General features: G+C 37.8%; 2 protein-coding genes across 6 annotated transcripts in view; both read left to right on the top strand.

Moving 5' to 3' along the window:
• Positions 1-2588, top strand: part of LOC149042272 (peptidyl-prolyl cis-trans isomerase FKBP2-like) — a 40957-nt gene extending 38369 nt beyond the window's left edge. For all 4 annotated transcript variants that reach the window (XM_089212793.1, XM_089212796.1, XM_089212795.1 and 1 more), the window contains one exon: positions 1010-2588. In XM_089212793.1, coding sequence (XP_089068919.1) covers positions 1010-1696 — 687 coding nt within the window. In that variant the 3' untranslated portion in view covers positions 1697-2588. The remainder of the gene's footprint in view (positions 1-1009) is intronic.
• A 1873-nt stretch (positions 2589-4461) lies between these two features.
• LOC113674445 (uncharacterized) lies at positions 4462-21722 on the top strand. Of its 2 annotated transcripts, XM_089212789.1 has the most exons (25): positions 4462-4808; positions 6108-6173; positions 7051-7107; positions 7623-7688; positions 8731-8787; positions 9091-9156; positions 9561-9617; positions 10694-10750; positions 11265-11330; positions 12216-12272; positions 12787-12852; positions 13920-13976; positions 14257-14313; positions 14612-14668; positions 15362-15493; positions 15940-16101; positions 16650-16747; positions 17009-17071; positions 17654-17783; positions 18232-18312; positions 18722-18829; positions 19754-19891; positions 20411-20470; positions 21187-21261; positions 21673-21722. In XM_089212789.1, exons 1-24 carry the CDS (start codon positions 4722-4724, stop codon positions 21205-21207), a joined length of 1866 nt encoding a protein of 621 aa, XP_089068915.1. In that variant the 5' UTR covers positions 4462-4721; the 3' UTR covers positions 21208-21261; positions 21673-21722. The 2 variants fall into 2 exon arrangements, with proteins under 2 accessions (XP_089068915.1, XP_089068916.1); XM_089212790.1 differs by lacking the exons at positions 7051-7107; positions 7623-7688.
• Positions 21723-21846: the final 124 nt, after the last annotated feature.

Below are 21846 nucleotides of genomic sequence, written 5' to 3'. Positions count from 1 at the left end.
ATGCCAAGTCAGGTGGCAATAGGTTAAGTAAGGCGATATGGTTGATTTACACAGAGTTAACTTAGCATTGGTAGAGATAAGTTTTTTAAGCGTCAACATTACGCCTACCTTTTGACTCGCCTTCTTACATATTTATGCCACAGTGAAACAAGTTTAAAATTTAGGATCGAACTGATGTGGATGGGGGTAAACTTACTATCTTCTGTCTTTTTAGCGAATTTATCGTGATAAGGGCGAACAGGAAGGTAACAAATGCTCTGCTACGAACTTTACTTTTTCCCGTGAAACTAAGTGTCCGTTCTAAGACCTCGAGCTATTTTTTCACCGCTCATTCTCGTTTTGCTTTTGTTTTGTTTTGTTTTTGTTTTTTTTTGCCGTTAGCTCCGCCCTAGCTCGCTAGTAGCAGGCTCGTTGTTGATTTCCTCGCAATTAAGGATTTTTTCTCAGTATGAAGGGGCCTTGATGAATTTTTCCATGGGTGACTGCGGATGGTGTAATAGGCGTCTGCGCCTGAAAGAGAGGCTGTTAGACCCCTTTATTATATGGCAAGGTCAGTCCTGAATTAAATCCAAGCGTCCTGATTAGCTCTTACTTAGTCGGGATTTTGCCATACGGACCGTTTCCACGGTCATAAGCCATGTCTTTTTCGTCGCTAAAGCTGGCAAATTTAAAGTAAATAAGTTTGGTACGAGCGCCATGTAGTAAACTACTTATTTACCTCGCGTGCTCTAGCTGCACTGGGGAATATTGGTCCTCGGTCAGTTTCGCACGGACCTCGCGCCAATATTCCTTAGTGCGACCCTCGCACTCGTTCAGGGAGAAGTTATTCCTTTATGGATTTCTGGAAGCATGCTTAACAGACGGCGGTAGACTGCCATTAACCGTCCTTTAGTAAAATCCCCAGGTAAGGATATACCTTCCAGTCACCTCAGCTAGTATCGAAGAAAAACTCAAACAGGAAATGTAAAACAAAGGCCAAAATTGTTGATATAGTCTTCTTATCTCTCAGGTCGTTCGCGGGGAATGCCGAGGACAGACAGTCGCCATCAAGTTCTACACTCAAAGCGATGAATCTGAACCCTTCAGGCATTACCGCGAGGCGCGCAAGGAACTGAACGCGCTGCGTCGTGTACGACAGCGTCCTTTCCTTATCAACATCATCGGTGTGTCTTTGCGCCCCTTGTGCCTTGTGCTGGAACTAGCAGAGCGCAAGGCTCTCACCGAGATCTTATCTAGCCCAAAGTTGATTGATCGCATTGTTCTCTTTCGGATTGCATATCAAGTTGCAGACGCACTGAGATTCCTTCATGACATGGGTGTCATCTACAGAGACTTAAAGCCGGAAAACGTCCTTGTTTGGTCCTTGGAGGAACACGCTGATCTTCACGTTAAGCTCATTGATTTTGGCACGGCGAACTTCGCGACTTCGACTGGTTTGATTTCATGCGCTGGATCTCCCGGTAACCATGCACCTGAGATGTTGGAATCAGCAAACAAAGAGGAATACACCTTTCAAGTAGACGTATATTCGTATGCGATCCTCCTTTACCGAATTATCACCCGCTTAATTCCGTTCATCGGATACGATTTAGGTGCAAAAATCAACGTGGCTGTAATTGCTGGAGAGCGTCCGCAGTGGAAACACGTTCCGGTAGCGACTTTCGGCTTTCCGACGCTTACCGAGCTTATGCTTTGATGCTGGTCGGGTAGGCCGACCAAGAAACCGACGACCGCTAAAATAACCGAGCAAGTCTGTCATCCCACGTTCCAGTGTTTGATAGCCAAGCAGCTTATCCCCTCAGTCTGTGCGTCATGCTTGTCTCGCACAAGATTCCCTTGATCTGTGGTTAGCTTGTGATGACCACACAGGCAACCGAATTTTTGTCTACGATGGTCGCACACTCAGCATGAAGTTTTCTTTCTCAATTGAAACCTATCAAGAGCAGCGTCTCTTGTTTCAGATCCAGTACATACATATTATGGCACCTTTCGTTTTAATCGCTGCCCGTGGAGAGTTTGCCTTGGTCAACGCTTACTACACTTGGAGTGAGTCGCGTTACAAGTACGTGGCATCCATGAGATTCGACCAACCAGTTAGCTGCGTCGCATCAAACGATGAGTACGTGTAGGTTGGGCTTCACGATCGAAATGTGCATTGTATCTTGGAAACATATATGAAGAAGAGCTTCAGGAAACGTGCTTTTCACAGCTTCAATGTTGGACGCCACCGAATTCTGGTACTCACAGCAGCACAGGATAAGCTGTCCACGAGCTGATTCATTTACAGATAATTAACGAAACCAGGCGAAATGGAGGCTTTCGACATCGACGCCGTATGGTACGGTGACCCTGAGGGACTGGAGAACAACCCACAAACGCAAATCTCCTTTCCAAAGGTTTCTCGTGACGAAAAAAGCGTTTTGTCTGTGTGCAGGTCCGTACTCAGCAAATGGGATTCAGAGAACAGGCAGAACCACTTCAGCGTTGACTGCGCAGTTGTTCTTAGGAGTCTCTCTGCGGAATCCGAGTCACACAAAGATCACGATGACGCAGTTGGAGCCCACCACCCATCTATTTGGGTGGGCATTGCGAATGGCCAGATAATGATATTTGATTCGGAAACAGAACATCTACTCACTTGGTTTCATCCTTTTGACCGTAGACGCAAACCCTACTTTGCGGTCGAAATGTTCCATGATGATGTGGGAACTGTTGTCCAAGAATGGCTTCGCAAGAGTAGAAGCCAAAAGCGGCTGAGGACGCTTTTCTTGCAGCCACAGTACCAAAGCAAAAAGTAGTGATCAGCCCTTGCAGAAAGGCGATGAAAGTAATCAACAGTGAAAGTTAGAGAGAGTTTATTGTCATGATCTCATGCTTTGAAGATCAGGTAAAAATACCCTGAAGAGACTGGCTAGCATATGACGGGTGTCGGGGCAAGCGCATTAGCTCGACCATTTAAACCAGAGTGGTTTCTGATTCTTATTTCCATTCATTGCGTGGAATAAAATAATAGAGAACTGCTGGCTTGGCCAGCTTTCGATAAATACAATCTTTCCAACTTTGTTCTCAGTCTTCTTTCTATCAGCTAAGGTAGAAGAGAGAGAGACAGGTCAGAAGTGGGAAGAATAGAAAGCATAGGAACGTCTTATCTGTTTTGGTGTAAAGAAAATTCAATTGAGGTGCCTTGATGTTGCTTGTGTACAATGTGGGCCAAATTCTATGTAATAGGAGGTCTTGGCTTTTTCTCCTTCTCCCGGCTTTGTAACCAACCCTTTTACCTCCTTCCTCTTTCTTTTCCTACTTTCCCCTTTATTTGGTTACAGTAAAAGTCTAATATGCGTTGAAATCTCTGTATGACCACTTCAAAGCAAGCAACGCCTCACAGACCTTTTTGCACTGGATACACCTCAGACACGAGTGCAACTTTGAAACTGTTGAATTATGCAATTCTTATTAATAGCCTGTTATTGGAGTATTTTGTATACGGTTGGGTAAACAGAGTAAGACAGAAGATCGACTGCCAGCATTTCACTTCCTTACACTAAATAAGACCATAAAGCGTTAATCTCGTACTCGTGATTATTCATCTCAAAGACTTTCGAGGCTCTTTTTCCGACCCCGCGTAACCTTTGTCGTGGAAACTTTCATACAAGTTAATTCTCTTTACTCGAATTGCGTTTCCTGACAAGTCAAAGCGAAAAATTATGTGGCCCGAAACACTGAAAGACTCTGGGACTTTTTTGTATTGTTGTTGTGATGAGAGGGCAGGGAGCTTCATAGTTTAGTCCCCTTCAGGTTTCGCTAGTTAAGGGTCGTTTAGGTACATTTCCCAACTACAGTGCTTTGTATCTCAAAAAAAAATTACGATAAAACGGTTTCTTCACGGCCGTTGGCGTCTTCGCAGAACAGGAGTTAAAATCAAATGTTTTGAGGAATCATAAATCTTCTTTTTGAAATGAACCTATAAAACAATTAAATATTTATCGTTGAAACCGAGAATATTCTTTGTATTTCCAATGCCCTATCAACAAAATTGTACCAAAAGCCGGAATTTCACAAAAAGAAGGCATAGAATTTTGTAATCGATGAATATCGTGATCGGGAAAGAGGTAACTGTTGAGAATATTTGATCAAAAATTCCACTCAAAACTAGTTTTTTTATTTCTAGGAGTTCACCGGAATATTCCATGGTTATAAGTCAGTAGACACACATTTAACTAGGGAGGTTCTCGCGTTAATATTACTTTAAATGTAATTCTTCATGAATTTCTGTTTCTAGCGCGCGCTAAAAAGAAAAAGCTGCTATTATGACGCACTCTGATCATAAAACAGACTCGGGGAAAACATTACAAAGGCCAAGATGGTTTTTGTAACGTCTTGGATAAGTTTTTTTACATTCGCATGTTTCAGGGACTATTTTTGGCAGAGGTCAGAAACTGAATGCAAAGAAAGGTAGGTCTTTAATCATTCAGTCCAATTTCGATAAAAGTTTTAAGTTTGTAAATAAACAACGGAAAACTTTTACAGACCGATTGTGCGGCTTGATTTATCAAACTATTAAATTGCTTCACTAGCTACCCGACATTAATGTGAACATTCAAGAGTTTAAGTTCAAAATATGTGTTTGAGGCAGGCTCAAGGTATTTAACATCTTAATGCACTAAATAAATAGAAAGAACAAGGCTTTATTTTTGCAAAACTTGTGTTGCGACCAAGTATTAATGGTAGTCGTCATTGTGACGCTAACATTTCTTTTTTTCAGTTTTGAAGAGGAAGCCCGCAAGAAAGATAGAGAACAGAAAAGACAGGTATTCTGATTTCTTTGTAATGCTGTGTCAACGTAGCAGATTGATTATTATTATTATTTTTTTTTAAAGCTTCTGATGAGGAAGGATTACATGCTAACAACTGAACTGCGTAGAGCGGGCCCGGCATAATTAACTGTGAAAATTGTCAAGAGAAGATAAAAATCACACCATGATGGGAAAAAAAAACAAATCGAATGGGAAAAAAAAAAAAATCCAGCAAGTCTTTAGTTTACTTTTTTTTCAGTTGTCAAAGTTTCGACAACACCCATTATAAAAAGGAGAGGACATTTCTGAAAGTAGAACGCATAATAAATAACAAGTACATGATTCTGTTTCTCTCCTGACAAATTAGAGCTGCAAAGTTAATTCAACGGGTTCGAAGCCTATATGGTTGACTTTAGAGCTCTAATATTTCAGACTCTTTGAAAATCTAATCAATCTTTGTCCAATATCTCACAAATGAAAAAACTTTGAATGATAAAACCTTTGTTTTACTCACCCACCGAAGCGGCGCAGCAGTGTTTTTAAAAGCTGCTAACTTGTCAACTAGTGTCATATGCTTTAAACATTTTTAAATGGAATATCTTCCTTGAGGAAATTAAGATGTAGTTTACTTGTAACTTTCTAAATTTTACTTTGTAGAAAGTGGAAAGTAGCGGATTGATATAAAGGTAGCCATTAGGGGGGAATGATTTCCGTCTCTGTCTTTTCTTTGAGGGGCTATTGGAGAATATTTTCCATTTTTGAAATTCCATTACAGCATTGCAGCATGCAAAACAAAAATTTATATTCACAGAAACCTTTTAAACTAAACTGAGCAAGCAGCGTAACATATTGATTAATTGCTTCAGATTTCTCAATTTAATTTCTTCTAAGTGAAATAAAGCTGTCAGGGACTGTCTATTTGCTCGAGTTGTCACACATCTTGTTACACCCTCCGTCAGGCGGGTTTTTGAATCGGCTGTTTGGACGCACTCAAGTTACCGAAACGTTGTGAAAAGGTTGCCGTCATAAGGAGGTGGGCGTTGGGAGGTGGAAGTTACTCTTGAGAGAAAGACATTGTTGGAATGTGGCGTTTGTTGAAAGTTAATCGTTGTTGAGAAAGTTCCCGTTGTAGGGAGAAGATCGTTTTCAAAACGTTGGGCGCAGCAGTTCCACAGAAAAAAATAGACCGTTGATATCAACATCAACAGAATATGAAGTTTTTAAGATGATGAAACTGGAAGTTTATGCGATGATCATGGATATTTTGGATGCTGATATTAACTATTAATATCAAAATGTTTGTCCTCTTTGCAGAATGAATGCGCCTCCATAATTCAACGGGCTTGGCGTCGACTAATATCAAAAAGACTTGAATTTCAGGTAATTTGATATAGTAATGACAGTATAATAACTGTTATACATTGTAAATTAAATCATTTTGTTTTATGGAGCGATTTTAGTTGTATAAAATGATGGGATTATTTTAAAATAAAACGGGAAGGGGGTTCCAAAGGTTAGCATGAAAACATTTATTTCAAGATGTTTACAATGAGTTCGCCTTAAAGGAAATCCAAATCGAGAGTGGAATATTTCACTCCATGTACACTGGGCTTCAACTTTCCAACTCTTCAAAGGTGCTTATGGTGACATCTCATTACAATCACAATGAAAATAAATAGATTAGAAAAAACAAAACAAAACAAACAAACAAACAAACGTGATGCTTGTGAAAAACATCCTAACCGAGACTGAACTAGCAATATGTCATTGTGAGGGGGTGGCTGTTGTAAAAAAGAGGCAGTTCATGGGAAGGTGTCCTGTGTACAGAGGTGAACCTTTGAGGAGGTGGTCATTTCTAGGAAGGCAGCCGGTGTACGGAGGTGACCGTTGTAGGTGGATGACTGCAGAAGAGACTTTTCGTAGACAGTAGACCTCTATTATGTAATTCAACATGGCATGACGACTTTAAGATGCTGATATTCTATGCTGACATTATCAAAGTTGTTGTTTACTTTGCAGAATAAATGTGCCGTTAAGATTCAAAAGGCGTCACGTCTTATAAATCTTAAATGCAAGTTTCACTATTAAAACTTTCTCGGCGATTTTAGTCGTAGTCTGATCCAACAAGATGAGATTCTTTCTAAAAAGCATTATTTGTTCCCTTTCGACTCCATGGCCTTATCAGGGAAATGGATTCACAATTATCATCAGTATATAACTACTTATCAGTTTGTAATTACTGCTTTTCTCCTGACAGAACAAGGCTGTCAAATTAATACAGAGAGCTTGGAGAAAGCATCGAAGAACGAGGAGGGTAATAATTTTTAGCCATAATATTCTGTATTTTTCATATTTTATCTGTAGTCCGTGCTCAACTTCTACATTTTTAATCCTCCACATAGACCAAAAAAATTGACTGTAAGGGGAGAGAATTTTTTTGTCTTTGAAAACACATCTTGTTGCCCCCCCGTCAGTCGGGTTTTTGAATCGGCTGTTTGGACGCACTCAAGTTACCGAAACGTTGTGAAAAGGTTGCCGTCATAAGGAGGTGGGTGTGGTGAGGTGGTTGTTGTTCTTGAGACGAGGGCATTGTTGGAATGTGGCGTTTGTTAAAAGTTAATCGTTGTTGAGAAAGTTCCCGTTGTAAGGGGAGGACCATTTTCAAAACGTTGGCCGCAGCGGTTCCACAGAAAAAAATAGACCTTTGATATCAACATGAACAGAATATGAAGTTTTTAAGATGATGACACTGGAAGTTTATGCGATGATCATGGATATTTTAGTTGCTCATATTAACTGTTGATATCATAATGTTTGTTCTCTTTGCAGAATAAATGCGCGTTCATAATTCAACGGGCTTGGCGTCGACTAAAGTTAAAAAGACTTGAACTTCAGGTAATTTGATATAGTAATAACAGTATAATCACAGTTATACATGGTAAATTCAATCATTTAATTTTATGGAGCGATTTCAGTTGTATAAAATGGTGGGATTATTTTAAAATAAAAAGGGAAGGGGGTTCCAAAAGTTAACATCAAAAATTTTCTTTCAAGTAGTTTACAATGAATTCGCTTTTTTAAAGGAAATCCAAATCGAGAGTGGGATATTTCACTCCATGTACACTGGGCTTCAACTTTACAACTCTTCAAACGTGCTTATGGTGACACCTCATCACAATCACAATGAAAATAAATAGATTAGAAAAAACTAAACAAAACGAACAAACAGTGATGCTTGTGAAAAACATCGTAATCGAGACTAAACCAGCAAGGTACAGAAGTTAAATCATATTTCATAGCCTCCCTTAATTAAGTATTGTAGACATTTCATCCACTCTTTAGTGATATAAAGCCGACAAGGTTCCCAGTTACAAATATTTTTCTAAATTGGGCCTTGACAAAAGAAGAGTGTCGTTGCAGTTGGGACACGCTTTAGATGCTGTGTCATTGTGAGGGGGTGGCTGTTGTAAGAAAGAGGCGGTTCATGGGAAGGTGTTCTGTGTAGAGAGGTGGCCCTTCTGAGGAGGTGGTCATCTCTAGGAAGGCAGCCAGTGTACGGAGGTGACCGTTGTAGGCGGATGACTGCCGAAACGACTTTTCGTAGAAAGTAGACCTCTATTATGTACTCCAACATGGCGTGACGACTTTAAGATGCTGATATTCTATGCTGACATTATGAAAATTGTTGTTTACTTTGCAGAATAAATGTGCCGTTAAGATTCAAAAGGCGTCACGTCTTTTAAATCTTAACTGCAAGTTTCATTATTTAACTTTCTCGGCGATTTTAGTTGCAATCCGATCCAACAAGATGAGATTCTTTCTAAAAAGCGTTATTTGTTCCCTTTCGACTCCATGGCCTTATCAGGGAAATGGATTCACAATTATCATCAGTATATAACTACTTATCAGTATATAATTACTGTTTTCCTCCTGACAGATTGAGGCCGTCAAATTAATACAGAGAGCTTGGAGAAAGCATCGAAGAACGAGGAGGGTAATAATTTTTAGCCATAACATTCTGTATTTCTCATCCTTTATCTGTAGTCCGTGTTCAACTTCTACATTTTTAATCCTCCACATAGACCAAAAATATTAATTGTAAGGGGAGAGAATTTTTTGTAAACACATCTTGTTACACCCCCCGTCAGTCGGGTTTTTGAATCGGCTATTTGGACGCACTCAAGTTGCCGAAATATGAAGTTTTTAAGATGATGACACTGGAAGTTTATGCGATGATCATGGATATTTTAGACGCTCATATTAACTGTTGATATCATAATGTTTGTTCTCTTTGCAGAATGAATGCGCGTCCATAATTCAACGGGCTTGGCGTCGACTAAAGTTAAGAAGACTTGAATTTCAGGTAGTTTGTTATAGTAATAACAGTATGATCACAGTCAAACTTTTTGTTTACTTTGCAGAATAAATGTGCCGTTACGATTCAAAAGGCGTCACGTCTTTTTCATCTTCATTGAACTTTTATACTGCAAATTTGCCGCCATAAATTGAAAAGATTAAAATAAGAAGAGCTCAAACTCAGGGTACTAGGAGATAGTAATAGCGGTTGGTACAGTGTTAGATGGCAAGTTTTATCATTTAACTTTCTCGGCGATTTTAGTTGTAGTCTGATCCAACAAGAGGAGATTCTTTCTAAAAGGCATTATTTGTTCCCTTTCGACTCCATGGCCTTACCAGGGGAATGGATTCACAATTATCATCAGCATATAATTACTTATCAGTATATAATTACTGCTTTTCTCCTGACAGAACAAGGCTGTTAAATTAATACAGAGAGCTTGGATAAAGCATCGAAGAACGAGGAGGGTAATAATTTTTAGCCATAATTTTCTTTTTTTTCATCATTTATCTGTAGTCCGTGTTCAACTTCTACATTTTTAATCCTCCACATAGACCAAGAAAATTGACTGCAAGGGGAGAGAATTTTTTGCCTTTGAAAACACATCTTGTTACACCCCCCATCAGTCGGGTTTTTGAGTCGGCTGTTTGGACACACTCACGTAATTTGATATAGTAATAACAGCATGATCACAGTTATACATGGTAAATTCAATCATTTAATTTTATGGAGCGAATTTAATTATATAAAATGGTGGGATTATTTTTAAATAAAAAGAGAAGGGGGATCCAAAAGTTAACGTCAAAAATTTTCTTTCAAGTAGTTTACAATGAATTCGCTTTTTTTAAAGGAAATCCAAACCGAGAGTGAGATATTTCACTCTATGTCTACTGGGCTTTACAACTCTTCAAACGTGCTTATGGTGACATCTTATTAAATCACAATGAAAATAAATAGATTAGAAAAGACTAAACAAAACAAACAAACAAACAAACAAACAGTGATGCTTGCGAAAAATTTCCTAATCGAGACTGAACCAGCAAGGTACAGAAGTTGAAATATGATTTATATTTTATAGCAGGGTTGGTCATCCCTAAATTAAGTATTGTAGAAATTTCATCAATTCTTTAGTGATGTAAAGCCGACAGGGTTCTCAGTATCAAATATTTTTCTAAATTGGGCCTTGACGAAAGAGGAGTCTCGTTGCAGTTGGGAGACGCTTAAGTTGCTGTGTCATTGTAAGGGGGTGGCTGTTGTAAGAAAGAGGCGGTTCATGGGAAGGTGTTCTGTGTAGAGAGGTGGCCCTTCTCCAAAGTTGGTCATTTCTAGGAAGGTAGCCGGTGTACGGCTTAACTGCAAGTTTCATTATTTTAAAACTTTCTCGGCGATTTCAATTGTAGTCTGATCCAACAAAATGAGATTCTTTCTAAAAGGCATTATTTGTTTGCTTTCGACTCCATAGCCTTATCAGGGAAATGGATTCACAATTATCATCAGTATATAATTACTTATCAGAATATAATAACGGCTTTTCTCTTGACAGAACAAGGCTGTCAAATTAATACAGAAAGCTTGGAGAAAGCATCGAAGAACGATGAGGGTAATAATTTTTAGCCATAATATTCTGTATTTTCATATTTTATCTGTAGTCCGTGCTCAACTTCTGCATTTTTAATCCTCCACATAGACCAAAAAAATTGACTCCAAGGGGAGAGAATTTTGTTGTCTTTGAAAACACATCTTGTTACACCCCCGTCAGTCGGGTTTTTGAATCAGCTGTCCGGACGCACTCAAGTTACCGAAACGTTGTGAAAAGGTTGCCGTCATAAGGGGGTGGGCGTTGTGAGGTGGATGTTGCTCTTGAGACGAGGGCATGGTTGGAATATGGCGTTTGTTAAAAGTTAATCGTTGTTGAGAAAGTTCCCGTTGTAAGGAGAAGACCATTTTCAAAACGTTGGCCGCAGCGGTTCTACAGAAAAAAATAGACCTTTGATATCTACATAAACAGAATATGAAGTCTTATGAGGATGAAACTGGAAATTTGATGCGATAATCATGGATATTTTAGATGCTCATATTAACTGTTGATATCATAATGTTTGTTCTCTTTGCAGAATGAATGTGCGTCCATAATTCAACGGTCTTGGCGTCGACTAAAATTAAAAAGACTTGAATTTCAGGTAATTTGATATAGTAATAACAGCATGATCACAGTTATACATGGTAAATTCAATCATTTAATTTTATGGAGCGATTTCAATTATATAAAATGGTGGGATTATTTTAAAATAAAAAGGGAAGGGGGTTCCAAAAGTTAACGTCAAAAATTTTCTTTCATGTGGTTTACAATAAATTCGCTTTTTTAAAGGAAATCCAAATCGAGAGTGAGATATTTCACTCCATGTACACTGGGCTTCAACTTTACAACTCTTCAAACGTGCTTATGGTGACATCTTATTAAAATCACAATGAAAATAAATAGATTAGAAAAGACTAAACAAAACAAACAAACAAACAAACAGTGATGCTTGCGAAAAATTTCCTAATCGAGACTGAACCAGCAAGGTACAGAAGTTGAAATATGATTTATATTTCATAGCAGGGTTGGTCATCCCTTAATTAAGTATTGTAGAAATTTTATCAATTCTTTAGTGATGTAAAGCCGACAGGGTTCTCAGTATCAAATATTTTTCTAAATTGGGCCTTAACGAAAGAAGAGTCTCGTTGCAGTTGGAAGACGCTTAAGTTGCTGTGTCATTGTAAGGGGGTGGCTGTTGTAAGAAAGAGGCGGTTCATGGGAAGGTGTTCTGTGTAGAGAGGTGGCCCTTCTCCAGGGTTGGTCATTTCTAGGAAGGTAGCCGGTGTACGGCTTAACTGTAAGTTTCATTATTTCTAAAACTTTCTCGGCTATTTCAATTGTAGTCTGATCCAACAAAATGAGATTCTTTCTAAAAGGCATTATTTGTTTGCTTTCGACTCCATAGCCTTATCAGGGAAATGGATTCACAATTATCATCAGTATATAATTACTTATCAGAATATAATTACGGCTTTTCTCTTGACAGAACAAGGCTGTCAAATTAATACAGAAAGCTTGGAGAAAGCATCGAAGAACGAGGAGGGTAATAATTTTTAGCCATAATATTCTGTATTTTTCATATTTTATCTGTAGTCCGTGCTCAACTTCTGCATTTTTAATCCTCCACATAGACCAAAAAAATTGACTCCAAGGGGAGAGAATTTTGTTGTCTTTGAAAACACATCTTGTTACACCCCCGTCAGTCGGGTTTTTGAATCAGCTGTCTGGACGCATTCAAGTTATCGAAACGTTGTGAAAAGGTTGCCGTCATAAGGGGGTGGGCGTTGTAAGGTGGATGTTGCTCTTGTGACGAGGGCATTGTTGAAATATGGCGTTTGTTAAAAGTTAATCGTTGTTGAGAAAGTTCCCGTTGTAAGGAGAAGACCATTTTCAAAACATTGGCCGCAGCGGTTCTACAGATAAAATAGACCTTTGATATCTACATAAACAGAATATGAAGTCTTAAGATGATGAAACTGGAAATTTGATGCGATAATCATGGATATTTTAGATGCTCATATTAACTGTTGATATCATAATGTTTGTTCTCTTTGCAGAATGAATGTGCGTCCATAATTCAACGGGCTTGGCGTCGACTAAAGTTAAAAAGACTTGAATTTCAGGTAATTTGATATAGTAATAACAGCATGATCACAGTTATACATGGTAAATTCAATCATTTAATTTTATGGAGTGATTTCAGTTATATAAAATGGTGGGATTATTTTAAAATAAAAAGGGAAGGGGGTTCCAAAAGTTAACATCAAAAATTTTCTTTCATGTGGTTTACAATAAATTCGCTTTTTTAAAGGAAATCCAAATCGAGAGTGAGATATTTCACTCCATGTACACTGGGCTTCAACTTTACAACTCTTCAAACGTGCTTATGGTGATATCATCTCATTACAATTACAATGAAAATAAATAGATTAGAAAAAAACAAAACAAAACAAAACAAACTAACAAACAAACAAACAGTGATGCTTGTGAAAAACATCCTAACCGTGACTGAACCAGCAAGGGACAGAAGTTAAATCATTTTTCATAGCGTCCCTTAATTAGATATTGCAAAAATTTCACCCACTCTTTAGTGATATAAAGCTGACAGGGTTCTCAGCAACAAATATTTTTCTAAACTGGCCCTTGACGAAAGATGAGTCTCGTTGCAGTTGGGACGCGCTTTAGTTGCTGTGTCATTGTGAGGGGGTGGCTGTTGTAAGAAAGAGGCGGTTCATGGGTAGGTGTCCTGTGTAGAGAGGTGGCGCTTCTGAGGAGGTGGTCATTTCTAGGAAGGCAGCCGGTGTACGGAGGTGACCGTTGTAGGCGGATGACTGCAGAAGAGACTTTTCGTATAAAGTAGACCTCTATTATGTAGTTCAACATGGCGTGACGACTTTAAGACGCTGATATTTTATGGTGACATTATCAAAATTGTTACTTACTTTGCAGAATAAATGTGCCGTTAAGATTCAAAAGGCGTCACGTCTTTTAAATCTTAACTGCAAGTTTCATTATTTTTAAGACTTTCTCGGCGATTTTTGGTGTAACCCGATCCAACAAGATGAGATTCTTTCTAAAAGACATTATTTGTTCCCTTTCGACTCCATGGCCTTATCAGGGAAATGGATTCACAATTATCATCAGTATGTAATTACTTATCAGAATATAAATAATGCTTTTCTCCTGACAGATTGAGGCCGTCAAATTAATTCAGAAAGCTTGGAGAAAGCATCGAAGAACGAGGAGGGTAATAATTTTTAGCCATAGTATTCTGTATTTTTCATATTTTATCTGTAGTCCGTGTTCAACTACTACATTTTTAATCACAAAGACACAAAAAATTGACTGTAAGGGGAGAGAATTTTTTGTCTTTGAAAAAATTACTTGTGCTTATTTATTCCAGAATGGACAAGAAAAAAATTAAATGATTTTATTACTAAAAAATGACAAACGTGAATTGAGATCATCCTGGATTATCTACACAATTAAACTTTATCATTATATAAGTACTGCTTTTCTCCTAACAGATCAAAGCAACCAAATTAACACAGCAAGCTTGGAGAGACTACCAAACTGGACGAAGGGTAATAATTTTTAGCCTCAGTGATCTAAAGTTTACTTATTTAATCTGTAGTCCGTTTTCAACTTTTACATTTTTAAACATCCCAAAGACCAAAAAATATTGACCGTAAAGGGAGTGAATTTTTTGTCTTTAAAAAAATTACAAGTGCTTATTTATTCCAGATTGAAGAAGAAAAAAATGATTGATTTTGTTACTAATAAATAACAAACGTGAAAAAAACAATACAGTATTGAGATCATACTGGTTTATCTACACAATTAAACTTTATCAGTATATAATTACTTCTTTTCTCCTGACAGCTCAAAGCAACCAAACTAATACCAAAAGCTTGGAGAGAGTACAGAACTAGACGAAGGGTAATAATTTTTAGCCTTAGTGATCTAAATTTTACTAATTTCATCGTAGTCCGTGTTCAACTTCTGCGTTTTTAAACATCCCAAAGACCAAAAAAAATTGACCGCAAGGTGGGTTCTTTTTGTAGAACCCTTGGTTTTCAGTGTACAAATGTTACGACCATTTTAGGATGCTTATACTACAAGACTGGCTGACTCATCCTAAATAAACTTTTCACATTAATTGAATAACTCGTCTGAGTGTAGTCAGAATATAGTAATTCAGACAACTTTTCATAATAATGCTTATGCAAAGCAAGTGACTATATTAGACAATGCTTTAATTAGTTTTAAATTCAATATTTCAAACTTCAATCTTCTCCTCCCCCCTTAATTTCTTATTTCGTAATCACGTGCGGCTCACGTGTGATATAATCTAACGAGATTTGAAGTTGGCATTGCCAGCTGACGCGGACACTTCCGTGTACTCTTTATTTTTGTCTCATTTTCTCAGACTATATAAAATAATTAAGCACCTTTCTAGCCATCTGATTGGCTGTGTTTCTGTAACATTTGATAAATTTATCAGTATTAAAGACTAAGGGTTTAGCCATGAATGCAGAGCGTTCCCATGCAAAACTTAAGCCACCGGTATCACCATTCCTTGCAATGCACCAATGAAATCAATTAATTTTTTCCATTTTGCTCTGTGCAAAGATCCGTAGAAAAAGAAAAAGTCAGGAGATGTCCCATTATCCTACCAAAATGCGAAGAGTGGAAGATTTGGACAACGTTGATTTCCAGGACCTATTTGAAGTTAAGAAACTTGGGAAAGGAGGCTTTGGCGAGGTAGGAGATTCTGTTATATAAATAATATAAATATAAATATATAATAATACATATATATATATATATATAATATGTATATATATATGTATATATATATATTGTGGGAGGAAGAAGACAAATAAACTAAAAGTTCATCCTTACAGGCCTGTTTTGTGGTTGCCCACCCATCAGGGGATTTAGGAAAAATTAGAGACTTAAATTAAAGATAGTTATGACTTGTTTAGTCTCAAGGATTGATTATTTTCAAATTTGATCCATGGTTCAGTCTATCTTCAATTCTTATCAATTTCTTGGGGAAAGAGTGCTGCTGCAATGCGGAGTCGTTCGGCGTTTAGAAGACTGGGGAAAACCAAAACTAAAGGTTGCGTCAATTAATGTCACCACAAATTGCTCAAAGTACTGTTAAGCAGATTCTTTAATGCTTGGCTATTCTATTCCTACTTCAGGTAGCGCAATTTTATTGCCGAAAAACCCATGGATATTACGCAGTAAAAACCTTTAAGGAGAATGAAGCAAACAAATCGATGGTATTGAAAGAAACATTCATCCTCATCCACTTGGCCGGGAGTTCCAGGGTTACCCAGTTATGCCGGGCGTTTACCATCAAAGTATGTACCTAAGAAACGGCTTTTGAATACATACAGAAAGGTTGGCTACAGGAGCAGATAAAACACGTCCATATTTAGGAATCTTTTACTGGCGTGGCCATGGAACTTTGCACATCGTAGCAGTGGAGTGATCATGCCTTCAGGAGGCAACAATAAGCGTGCTGAGAAATTCATTGTTTTAAACTGAACGCAAGTTGAGCCTGCCACTATCTCAGTCAGTTTTTTTTATTAACGAATAGTTAGTTATCGTTTACGAGCCAATCTTAGGGTCCAAAGGATTTGGGGGGGGGGGGTCTACTTGATTTTAAGGGGGAAGGGAGGAGGGATTAGTCGTCGTTAACAGAGCATAAGGGAGGAGCTTGAGGAATTTGATTGTCAATGAAATTCCAATGAGGAAGAGTCAGAAAGCCTTAGGGAGGGATTAAATGAATTTTAATGAACGATTCATTAAGTAATTAACGCCAGTTTGTTGAAAAAAGAAACAAAGCATTAATCAACACAGCCGTGATGCTGATGTCAATAAACTAAACAGAATGTTTTTGTTTCAGCTCACAAAAACAGCCTTAGCGCTTGAGTATTTGCCCGGTGGGGACTTTTCTGGAGTTCTGCGAGCCCAGGGAGGAAAACTGAGTGAGGAACGCGCCAGGTACGATTTAAATGAAAAGAAGTTTCAACGCCTTGTGAAGGAAAACAGCTGAGCATCCCGGAAGTGTTTAAAATTGTTATCCTAATCGTCAATCATGCTCATTAAATCTTTACCAACATGTAGGCTTTTTCTATGCCGCTGTCAACGCATTCAGTTTTAAGTTTGCAGACTTGCAGTTGCTTATTTTCTTCTGACTAAGACCCAGGTTACAACTTAGAAAGTCAATTAAAAGTATTCATACGACAACGTCTGGTATTTCAGGTTTTACGCCGTCAATATCGGCCTGGGATTGAAATATTTGAATTCGAAAAAAGTCATCCACAGGTATGTTTGTGGCATAACGTACTCTGGAATGTCTCATTCTGAAGAAAGATTTGTTTTTTCCCCAGTGTCTTGGAACCCTTTATAAAACAACACAGACGATATTGATAACCATAACAGTAACGACAGAGAAAATGACAACAACAACGATAACAATAACACTGACGACAAGAATAACAGGAACTAGAGGGATTATGGGAATGATAAAGAGAAATATTTGAAAAATAACGCAGCCAGTATACACCCATTTCTTTCCGATTGCTACAAGGACACAAAAAAATTTTCTCGTTCATTCCGGCTTAATTCCAATGTCGACTAACTTACCTTCCCTGTCTAATCAGCTTTCTTGATGCAAATTGGCTGAAACATAATGCACCACTAGCGGTCGAGAAAAAGAAAAAAAACTTGTTTTTTTAAATCGAGGAGCCACAATTGACATGGGCGGTATGGGATTGGAATCGAGAAAGAACGGGTAGAAGATTTTCCATTGTAACAGAAAAATTGATGCAAATCTGGTTTGCCCTGATGTAAAGTAATATACACTAAAAATGAGTGAAAGAAGTTTTTGCCAACTTATTTCATCAGAGATCTAAAACCGGAAAATATTCTGGTAACCTCAAATGGCCACCTGAAGCTGTCAGACTTCGGTCTGAGCGAATTTGTCGTCTTTGCAGTCACTGGAGTATGTGGAACTTATCCATATATGGCGCCTGAGGTATAAGGCTTGTAGCAGATTACCCTGAAAAGTCTTTGTTCAAATCGCTACTGTTTTTTTCTCACTAATTATTTATCTTCTCTATGGGTTTTTAAGAAAGTTCTTCTTTCTTCTCCTCCTTCTCTGAGGGTAAAATGTATTCCTATAATCTTCCGCTATGGTCAATCTTAAATCAAGGCATTGTCAAACGAGACCCAACAATTTTCTCGACAATAAAGGGGTGGGTAACCTCTCTGCTTGTCACGAGAATCTGAAAAATTACGATAAAAAACATTTTTTATGCCTCTCCGCCCTCAGTTTCGGACAACAAATAAAGTAGAAAGACCCCCCTACTACACGATCCTGACCGCGCCCTTGTTAATACACTGATGTTTCAACCAAGCTCACGCAGTTGAATTTGTTAATACACTTTTTGCAATGCCAATAAACTCCACTTAATGTGTTACAGATGATCATGGGAGAGTCTTATACTTACTCTGTGGACTGGTGGTCCTTTGGCGTGACTTTATTCCTGATGCTGACCGGCAAGGTTTGTACAAATAATATTGCAACAACTCACACATTGCAAATATGTTTACATTTGTACACAATAACTCGCCCTTCGGAAGGACACAAATGCTTATGAATCAAACTTTTGACAATGAAGTAATCATTAATTGCCATTACCTTTCGTCCCGTGGGAATAGGACACCCGCCTATGGCAAACATGGTAAGGGGAGACTCCACCCGAAAAGGGGATCTGTTTTAGTCTTCAGATATCCTAAAGGTCACAGAACAGATTCCATCAAAGGGACAATCAAAGAGTTTGGAAATATTTTACCACCGAGAGATTTGGAAGACAATTAAACTTCCACTCTGATATAAATCATCAGCCCATTTCAATAGTTTAGAAAGGCGTGGAGTGATTAATTAAATATTTTCATTTTTCTGCTTATCAGCTACCATTTTATGGTAAAGACAAGAGACAACTTTTCGAAAACATCGTATACACAACGCCTGATATCCCCAATTGGCTTGGGAGAGAGACCAGAGATTGCCTTTTCAAGGTCAGCCAACGAAATCCAAAGTTATACGATTTAAGTAAATAACTTTCTTCTAAGACAAGTGAGGATGTCCTCTTTTGTTTTAAATGATACCGATTTTCTCAAAATTATCAGACATAACCTCTGACAATTGATCTCCTTCTGCCCCACTGCAAAATTAAGTTTGATTAAAAACATTGGCGTTTAACATGCACAGGTGGCGCGAGGAATCATAGAATTGCTTCGGTAAATTTAAATTAAATTTAAATTTAAATTTTCGTATACACAACGCCTGATATCCCCAATTGGCTTGGGAGAGAGACCAGAGATTGCCTTTTCAAGGTCAGCCAACGAAATCCAAAGTTATACGATTTAAGTAAATAACTTTCTTCTAAGACAAGTGAGGATGTCCTCTTTTGTTTTAAATGATACCGATTTTCTCAAAATTATCAGACATAACCTCTGACAATTGATCTCCTTCTGCCCCACTGCAAAATTAAGTTTGATTAAAAACATTGGCGTTTAACATGCACAGGTGGCGCGAGGAATCATAGAATTGCTTCGGTAAATTTGACGCAAAAATCACCAAGATTCCGGTTAAAGAGGAAATACAAGAAATTTACAGATCAATATTTTCAAATTTTTCAAGCTGTAACTGACATCCTGAGGTGTGTACTCAACAAAATTTAAAGTAAACGTTATGAACGAACCAAAATTAATTGAATTCAAAATAAAAAATTAGATCATTGAGGTTTGCGGATCACAAACTTTTGTGATGAACTAAAAGAACCCACTGTAATTTGCAGAAAAAAGTTTAAACAACTCTCTTTTTAAAGTGTTTTTAAATTAATATTTTTGGCAAACACTGAAGAGGAAATAGTGCACTTCATTTTTTAAGTCAGGTATTTCAATTTTAACGAAACAAATCTTTTATTTCTGTATAAGCAGCTTCTCCAAAAATGCCCGGATGTGAGGCTTGGCGTTGACAATTTCCAATACCATCCGTTCTTCAGCTGCCTTCAGTCTTCAGAACCTTTGGCACTTGCATGTGGTTCATCCGCGGTAAATACGACAGCAGAGAATGAGGTATGCTGGTATCAGTGTCAAGTAGATCCAAAATCAATCTATTTGACTGTAAGGGGTTTCATGGCAGATAGTGCTTCCTGAAAATGTAGCCAGAATTTCTCATATATCCATCTACGATTCATGTTTTCTCTTTTTAACCTCAACCTTCTTTACTTTCTTTTGGTTGCTTCTTGTCTCTTCAGGTTTCTCTCTACCTGCAAAAATTATTACTAGAAAATTTCCCTCGACTATCATAATTTTCATGAACTCAAAAGACAAATAAAACTCTCGTGATGTAGCTCCTTAAAAGTCCTCTTTAGTAACTGACCTGTGCACCGTCTTCAAACCAAGCATAATCTGAATCATCCGCCAGGCTATCGAGTCAATTTCCTGCGAAAAACGATCGATTTACACCAATGTCGCGCAGGATTTGTTAGACTCAAAACGAGAATCCTGATGACATTACAAATGTTCTTAGAGCACATGGTCTCCATTTCTTCTGTTCCCTATTTCATTTGCATCTTCTCCACTTCGTTATAGATTGACCAAATCTCTGGATTTTCATCCCTACTGTCAGACGATGAAAGCATCATCATTGCTGTAAGTGTATAATTCTCTTTAAAAAAAATATAAAACAAAAAGCTGGGGCCCTTTTAATTATCACTCTGGAATCGATAGTTAGCCATAACAATTGTTTCTCTTCTTAATCTTTGTTTCTTGACTCAGCGTGACGCTACAAGTGTTTAACAAAAAAATTTTCGACAAACCTTCAAAAGAAAAATAGATGAGGCAATAAGCACCAATAAAAATATTAAACGAAACCAAATAAGAACCAAAAGTAAAGTGATAAACATTACGGGTAAGAAGCGCGAGAAAACAGCAGTGATCAAGTCACATGCAATAAGTTTTATTTTTGTATTTGATTGGTTGAGACAGTAACGCCAGTTTTCTCTGCAACAGACCCTGCGCAACTTTGAGCTGCCGATCACCACTTTGAACTGGAAGAGGTGAATATATCCAGTTCAAAGTGGCTATCGCAAGTTAAAGTCGCGTTCGTCAGTTAACACAAGAACAAAGCCCTTAATAAGTATTGCATTGTTTGGTTGCGAAAGTGGCAGATACTCTGGCCAAGTAGTTACCAATCAGAATTGTATGATCGAGAAGTGCACGATCGATCGTTCGAGCCGTTGTTGGAATATTTGCCTTTAAGTCATTTCACTCATTCAAAATTAATCAATCCATCCAATAAGTCGTTTGTTTATCTTCATATTAAATCAGTACGTTTTTCTAATTTGTATTTTTTTTTCTTTTCCTAGGATGATAATCCTTCAGATTAATTACAAGTTTTGGGTTTTCCAAATCTATGTTAAAGTAGATGTGAATTTATCAATGTAAGTGTATAAGGAATTTTACTATGACAGATGCATCTTTATTGGTTTCTGAATGGATGTGAAGATAGTCTGTTATCGTACATAAACCGACCTGTTTCCCAATAAGTAGCTCAAGTGTTTCGCCCTTCACACCCTGACTAAGTCAGTCTGTATATCTTCCACATCGTTCTCTCTAAGTTTCCTATTGCACCGGCAAGGGAAATTTTTAATGACAATCAAACTGAGGGGAGTGCAATTTGGTCTGAAATCACACACGTATAAGATCAAAATGGAACGAGCGACGACTGAAGGATGGGTGAAATACGAATGAAATAAACCTTAATATTCATAACAAAACTGCATTGATTATTGAGAGTGGTAACGTATAGAAGGTTTTATTCACTAATCCCAATTTTTTTTCCTTTTTTGCAGATGTTCAATCGTAACTGAATAAAAGATGGTTTTTTCTTCGATCTAATGAATGTGTTTCATGTTTGTTTGTTGCACAAATGACTGCTCACTCCGAGAGATCTTCCTTCTTCAACCAAAACCTACAGGAAATAACAATCGCCTTGAGAAACTTTTAAAAACAGGAGGCCTCAGAAC

This window comes from Pocillopora damicornis, chromosome 7, assembly GCF_964200805.1.
Source record: "Pocillopora damicornis chromosome 7, jaPocDami1.2, whole genome shotgun sequence".
Classification (NCBI taxonomy): domain Eukaryota; kingdom Metazoa; phylum Cnidaria; class Anthozoa; order Scleractinia; family Pocilloporidae; genus Pocillopora; species Pocillopora damicornis.
Note: the sequence above shows the minus strand (reverse complement) of the source record. Positions and strands in the feature narration are given on the sequence as shown.